Source organism: Carya illinoinensis, chromosome 9, assembly GCF_018687715.1.
Source record: "Carya illinoinensis cultivar Pawnee chromosome 9, C.illinoinensisPawnee_v1, whole genome shotgun sequence".
NCBI lineage: Eukaryota > Viridiplantae > Streptophyta > Magnoliopsida > Fagales > Juglandaceae > Carya > Carya illinoinensis.
Window position 1 is genome coordinate 23,558,334 of NC_056760.1, and position 7,891 is coordinate 23,566,224.

The 7,891-nt window shown below is 37.6% G+C and overlaps 1 protein-coding gene across 2 annotated transcripts; it reads right to left on the reverse strand.

Annotated features, from left to right (window-relative positions):
* Nucleotides 1-2,850: 2,850 nt before the first annotated feature.
* LOC122275730 (G-type lectin S-receptor-like serine/threonine-protein kinase At1g11410) lies at nt 2,851-7,140 on the reverse strand. Of its 2 annotated transcripts, none has more exons than XM_043084934.1 (7): nt 5,815-7,140; nt 5,533-5,670; nt 5,174-5,358; nt 4,717-4,927; nt 4,183-4,420; nt 3,421-3,571; nt 2,851-3,320 (listed from the first exon to the last, which is right to left on the reverse strand). In XM_043084934.1, the coding sequence occupies exons 1-7, from the start codon at nt 7,103-7,105 to the stop codon at nt 3,006-3,008; spliced, it is 2,529 nt and encodes an 842-aa protein (XP_042940868.1). In that variant the 5' UTR covers nt 7,106-7,140; the 3' UTR covers nt 2,851-3,005. The 2 variants fall into 2 exon arrangements, with proteins under 2 accessions (XP_042940868.1, XP_042940867.1); XM_043084933.1 differs by having other exon boundaries at nt 5,533-5,673.
* Between the last annotated feature and the right edge of the window lie 751 nt (nt 7,141-7,891).

A 7,891-nucleotide genomic window follows, 5' to 3' on the forward strand; every position in this document is an offset into this window, starting at 1 on the left:
TAGTTGTTTCCATCAAAATATGATGGAGATGTGAGTGATTGAGACCTATCCATTTAAACCACTACAGCAGGATCACACTCAGGAACTAAATCCTAGCAGAGTGAACCCGCTCTGATACCAATTGAAAAAGCAGTGGTTCTACCCAACACTACACCTAGAGGGGGGTGAATAGGTGTAATCCAATTTTTATGGTCTTTTAAAAATTAGACAAACAAGCAGTTAATAAATGAATCAAATAACACAAATAATCAACACATGATTTTGATCACGGAGTGGAAACTCATTTGAAGAACACCTTCAAAATCTAAAACCACTTCGGGTGTAAGACACCACCTCAAATCCACTATAGAAATTTTAGTTTGTTACAACCAATTTAGAGACACTCACAAAACCTTTGTAGTAGGTAAACTTGGCTTGCAACACCACGAGTGACCCACTCGATCTCTACACGCATGTAGTGTCGGAACTCCGACCTTCCTATAACTTCCCACGAGAACCTCTCGATCTCTGCATCAACGGCAGCTCTGGACTCTTCCGGCCAACAAAAATGTCCACTTCAATGGACTTAAGTAAGAGTTGATTTTGAATGTGTTGTGGTGGAGAAATGTTTATCCAAGAGAGAATCAACCAAATGGGGAAGAGTTTGCTCTAAGAAGTTCTTGGAGGCCCTTAGGGTTTTTGCTCTGATTCTCCACACAAAGAACAGAAGTTAAAATGTTCTATTTATAGTTCCCATCAAATGAGGCGCTTCAAAACCCTACAGTGTAAGAGATCTGGAACATTGGCTCGAGCGAAGGTCGAGTGCCACAATCTGCCAAAGTTCGCTCGAGCACCCTGTCGAGCGAGTATCGAGCAGTTGACTCTGCCTGAGCTCGCTCGAGATCAGTGTCGAGCGAGGGTCAAGCGACACACTCTGCCTGGGTTCGCTCGAGCTCAGTGTCGAGCGAGAGTCAAGCGGTTGAATCTGCCTGAGTTCACTCGAGCTCAGTGTCGAGCGAGGGTCGAGCGACACACTCTGCCTGAGTTCGCTCGATCTTAGTGTTGAGCGAGGATCGAGCGGTTGAATCTGCCTGAGTTCGCTCGAACTGCATGTCGAGCAAGGGTCAAGCGAAGTCACCTTCTTTTGACCAATAATGAGCACTTCAAGCCTTTCCGCAACAACACTTGTTACAACACTATTTTACACAGGTTTTCACAAGAATATGCCAATACGCTCATTTTTCCCTCAACACTAGTAAATGAAGTGATGAGTGCTAGAGAAACTATGACTCAATTTGGCAATCTAGTATATAAAGTCTAGAGGTTGATGAAGTATTTTCCAAGCTGTGAGATCAAGCATGTGGGAAGAAGTTCCAATGAAGCAGCTCATAAGTTGGCTAGATATGCATGGCATATTAACGACTTAGTCTTTGATGTAAGCATGTGGTGCAATTCATGTCCTGATTTTATTACACAGACCATTTGGGCTGAGTCTTTGATGTAATGTTTGGTTATTTGAATAAAAGTCAGTTTTCTTATCAGAAAAAAATATATATATTCGAGTTTTGTAAGATTTGAGATGATTTATAACAAATATATTCAGTAAAATGAAAAAGAAATATTTAAAATCAAACTAAAATATAGAAGTCAAGAATATTTATTGCATTAATATGATAACATTTTATCACATAGATCATATTAAGATTTTATAAAATGATTTATATTGCAATAAGTAGGTATCAATATTTATAGAAGAGAAACTTATAGTAATTGGAAAATGTTATGCAAGTCTCTTATCAAAGATCAAAAGAGCATAATGATAGGCTAGCATCTCGTGTTGATAACGTATTGTAAAATTAAAGAGAAGTATCAAGATAATTGAAAGATAATGTAAGACGAGCTCTTCAGGAGTTTAATATCATTCGTTTTGAATTTTTCTTGTGTGATATAAATGATCCTCAAGACCCCTTTTATAGGCATAAGGGGATAAGGCATCTGAAAGAGTGAAATATGAACTAATAATATGCATTCATGAATTTAGGAATTTCTAGAGTTAATAGATGAATGGGCTAGAACTCTAAGATTTAGAATCTAAATGATCATCTACCAAGTTTATGTATACATTTATAAGTTTAGAGCAAAAGGAACACTTTTATGACCCTAGCTAGTTAACAAATGGTCGACTGTCAAGATTCTAACTCTTCTCTAGCTACTCTATTAAGAGATATAAACCTAGCTAGGGTGTGTAACATCGTGCAAGTTCTTCGAAAACAAGTAAAAAAACAAAAAAGGTGGGTTTTTTCAAATGGTCCAACTTTGTTTGAAAGAGCTTAAGCACCCTGAGTTTGAACCAATCATTTTTCATTTTCATATTTGATTATTTGGTTGAGCAGACTTCAATAATTAGCCATGGTAGCATGTTCACCAACCTTAAAAATAAACAAACATTTGAAATGAAGAAACCGGTTTAAAAGTTATGCTTTACTTGCCCTTTATCTTCCTCATTATGAACCAATACACAATGGAAACTGCAATAAGCAGCATTGCTATAATGAAAATCACAAGAATCACTATCATCCCCTTATTCTGAAGAAGACCACTTTTCTTTGCATATTCATTCTAAGAAAAAAGAGAGAGTAGAAAACTCAATCTTTATAAGTGCTTCATGAACCTGAATCTTCTCTGAATTAAATGGGACATGGGCCATGTTTTATGCAAGAAAAAGATTATTTATCTTGATGTTTGCATGTTAAACTTTTGACATAAGTAGGGATGTTATAAAATATCAAAGTAGAGATTCTGAATTTGAACCCTAACTCTTAACTTTATCCCATTTAAAGTAGATTCTAAAGCTTTGAATAAGGGAGAGTGTTAACATATAAAATAAAACATTACTTAAGATTTACATTTATAGATCATTAAAAGTACGTCATCCTAAAATCTATGGATGAAAAAAAAAAGAACATTTCCCATATTTCGAAAGGATTTAAATTGCTAGAGCTTAGTTGATGAGAGGTAGCAGCCATTCATCGAGCTTCAAGTGCAGAAATCGTAATGTCATTTACAGAAGCAGGTGCTCCAGCACAACCAGAGGCATCCTGACCAGAATCTATAATTCTTCTATTGATAAATGCAGGCTTGTTGGGAGAAGGAACATTTACTTCATTTCCCAGCATGAACACAACTTCTAGCATGCTCGGTCGATCAGTAGCTTGTTCTTGCACACATAAAAGCCCAATTTGAATACATCTCAAAACTTCATGAGCAGGATATGATGCCTCATCACCCAATGAAGAATCAACTATATCCAGGGATTTACCTTCTGTCCATAGGTCCCATGCCTGGAGTAGCAGAAGAGTGATATCCTAGAGTCAGTTTCTATATATGAATGGTGAAGTTTCACTACAAAAAACTTATCGAGAATATATATAGTTTGCTTACATGTCCAATCAAGTTTAGGCAGGGGCTTCCAACATGAAAATGGTTATTTCTCTTGCCACTGATTATCTCTAGTGCTAAGACACCATAGCTAAAGACATCTGATTTTGTAGAATATAATCCTTCCATTGCATACTCTGGTGACATGTATCCACTGCAATATAAAATGAAATTACTGATGCTTATAGTCCATTAACATCTACTTTTAGCACTTGTGTGTGTGTGTGTGTGTGAGAGAGAGAGAGAGAGAGAGAGAGAGAGAGAGAGAGAGAGAGAGAGAGAGAGAGAGTAACATCCTAATGGAAGACCCACACTATATCACCTATACTCTAAAAGGACTAGTCAATGATACAATTGGAACCCCATTGGAATCTTATAAAGAACAAGAACTTCTCCTTCCCAAGCAATGTGGGATCCCATATATCATCTATTATTATCCTTATCATATAGGTTATCACAATCTACCCCCCTTAAATTTCCAATGTCCTTGTCTAGCTAGTCCATCAAAGGTGGCACGACTCAAGTCTCATATTTCTAGTTGGGATAAGTTTTGATACCATTTGTAACGTTCCAATGAAAGGCCTAAACCACATGGTCTATACTCTAAAAAGATTAGTTAATGATACAATTAGAGTCCCATTAGAACCTTATAAAGAACAAGAATTTCTCATTCCCAATGATATGGGATCTCATACATCACCTACCATTATTCTTATCATATGGGATATCACAAAGAGAGAGAGAGACAGAGAGAGAGAGAGTTACTATGTGCCAACAGGTCTATTTGTGTTTGCTTCAATTTGGTCATCCCCAAACATTCTAGCTAGACCAAAATCTGAAATTTTTGGGTTCATTGCTGCATCTAGTAGTACATTGCTTGCTTTTAGATCCCTATGGATGATCTTCAGTCTTGAATCTTGGTGAAGATATAATACTCCTCTAGCAATCCCAACAATAATTTCGAATCGCTTCCTCCAGTCCAAAAGTTGTCTTCTTATTTCATCTGAACCAAACATTGAAAGCTTCCATTAATAATGCCTAGTGAAAAGAGTTCTACACAAAAGAGTATAAGTTTTTTATTTTTAGGTTTAAATTATATTCCAATACGTACAAATGCAACAAAAGTACCATTAGAAACTATTGAGGTCAGATGCGGTCCCCTGGTTTTGGACCCAATTAAGATTGGGCATTTTAGCATATGTTCGTGTTTATCTCCAAAATATTCTTTCATATACGTTCTCTACAAAGCAGTAATCAAATAGTACTTAAAAATGATCGTTTATTGATGAAAAACCATACCAAATATGAAAAAGTCGAGGCTTTTGTTTGGCATGTATTCATAGATCAACATCCTCTCTTCCTTATGAATACTACAACCAAAAAGCCTAACAAGATTCCTATGCTGCAGTTTTGCTATTAGCAAAACTTCGTTCTTAAATTCTTCTGTGCCCTGTCTTGAACTTTTTGAGAGTGTTTTTACGGCTATTTCCTGTCCATTGGCTAATTGACCCTGCATTTACAAACAAGACTTGAATAGTTTATGATATATCATTATGAGAGTTTCTGTTATTAATACTTATCAAAGTGTGATACTATTATATCCACTTCAAACTTATGCCATGTGTATAAGATTCGCAGTGTGTCAAATTAAAAATATAAATACTTAAATTGACATCTTCCTATTGGAGAACAAGTTGTGATTCAAACGTATCTTCCTATTAGAGTCCGAACTAGATCTGTAATCAGAAATGTGTACCTTGTAGACTGGGCCAAAACCACCTTGTCCAAGCCTATTAGCAGCGGAGAAGTTGTCTGTGGCAGCAACAACAGTACTTAGTTCAAAAAATGGTAAATCTGGTTTTCCTCTTCTTTCATCAAGTTTTGGAGAATCTTTGAAGAGTATTGAACTGGCCTCGTTGAACATGGTTTGGTTGGCGCTCCCTGTCCAATCATGCATGGTTACAAAAGATGGCTATTCTACAATGTTGAGTAATGTAAAGGAACAAAACAAAGGAGTATTCTATCGTTCTTAGTTTATAATTAAATTGATCATGACCATGCATAATAATTGAAAAGGAAATACGATAAAAAATAAATAAATATAAAGTCGGGTACCTTTTCTCTTTCTTTTTATTACCAAGTGCACAACGAGTAAAATGAGAAATGAAGTAACAAGCATGCCCACCACAGTGATTGCCAGCCTTTTCTTACTAGCAAAGAACCCTGCTTCTGTCTTTCTTGAATGGTATAGATCATCTGAAAAAGAGTCGGAATTTTAATTATGTAAAAGAATTTCTTTCAGTTTGAAGGCCTTAATAAGCCGAAAAATGAAAACACATGAAGTGGCCTTAATTTCTCGCTTGACCTCCCGAATTCAGACAAAAGTTTGATCAATACCTAGCTCAACCGCATCCACACGTACATACAAACTTTGGCCATTACCATCTCCATACACTCTTGTATCAATCAGATCACCATTCCAGTTCATGCAGCCCCCCTTTTCCTCCCGCGCATCCACACTTGCATACGCCGTGCAAGAACAATTATTTAGGCACAGTTGCCTACACGCTTCCATACTCAAACCAGTCTTAACTCGCGCTGCTGAAGTATCCGGAACCTTCACATTGGGAACCTTCACAAACCCTACGCCGCTCCCGCACATGGATGCCGCCCCACGCTTCCTCACGCAAACGCCTGATGCATTTTTCTGCAAGCCCGGCAAACAGCTGCACTCGACCTCATTACTAACCTTATTGCATTTCCCAAAAGCACCACACTTTCCGTATTTGTCACACTCGTCAAAAGGTGCCTCACCAACCATAATCCATTTACTGTATCTCTCCGGGTAAACATACCGTTGGACTAAACCGGACCCGTTTACCACTAATGTTGACAGCAGTCCCGGCGTAAGGACTTCCCAACTAGTTGTAATCTCGTTCTCGTTATCCACAAGACTGATATTGAAGAGCGAAGTATTCTGCAATGTCGGGATTCCACTCCATCCATCGCCATTCCAATGACCAGAACGCCACCATGGAACCTTACCCTGGTACAAGAACAACTGAGGGGAGCCATTGCTGTCCATCTTATACGACCAGTTTCCAGTTCCAGGGTCGTCTTTGGACTTCCAAGATGTTAGGACCCGGTTCAAGCCAGTTCTTTGGTCCAGCCCAAGTTTCATGTTTGGAAGCGAGGTATCCGTTGGATAGTCAAAGCTTTGCCATAGTGCCATCTTTCTTTCATCATCATGTGTCAAGATAAGATTTCCTGAATCCAAGAGCTGAGCGATGGTACTAATATTGTTGTTTGATTTTGAAACATTAGTATCTGTTGACCAGATGTGTTGGCTCTGATCTTTGACACGGAGTACTAGCTTTCCATGAGCATCAATTGAGAGAACCCCGGAGTTGTTGTTAATAGGATTGTCTCTGTTCGCCACCCACACGACGGTATGTTCCGGAGCAGTGTAATACCAAATTCCGACGTAGCGGTGGGTGGACATGCCGGGACTAAAGAAACCAAGCGCAAAGGTCTTTCCGGGGGATACCAAAACCTTACCATCATCTGTAACAGGTTCACTGACGGTTATGGTGTCCAGCGAAGTGCCACACCGGAGAAGAAGGAATTGAAGCAACGTGTGCAGAAAGAGAAGCAGAAACCTTTTTACAAAATACATGATCATGGCCATGGGCAGTACTGAGGTTGCAGATAGTGTCAATCATGGTTTCATTCGTGATCTATTTATGTTATCAGAAGTAGGCCCCGCCATTGACGCAGTCAGATACTAGTCCATGCATGCGTGGGTTTTGATCACCTGTAATTACGGTCTGAATAATGCTTAATAAATGTATCAACCTACTCCCTGGCGTAGAATTTACGTGCATGTGTATCTTTTATCGATAATAATATCTACGATAAAAATTTAATATATAGTCATTTTTTATGTATTCTTTTATATATTTTATTAATATAATTTATTATATATTAAAAAAATTAATCTATCCAATCATATTAACATAGTACACATATAATACATAAAAATAACTTTATACAACATTACTCATACATTATATATTCATAAGTTTTTTCACCAACATTATATTGTAAGGAAAAATATAATTGCAAGCACAATTGTAGATTTTATTGAAAACAGTGTTAATTTAAATTTTAAATATGAATAAATCAGTATTAGTATACAGATTAGTGCGCAACTGTACTTGTATGTAACAAAACTCATATTGTAATATATATCATACATGATTTTATTTTTCACAAACTGGACTACTAAAGATGCATGTATATGTGCGTGAGTCACTGTAGCGAGGCCAATTAGAATTTAAAGTCGGTCGTTGGGTGAAGGTTGGCTGGTATTAATTGTAGGCCCCCTTGCATTGCAACCAACCCCTTGACCCACCCCACTTGTAGCTGATAGCCTGCGAATTCCTACGAATTCTAATCACATTTATTATACCTG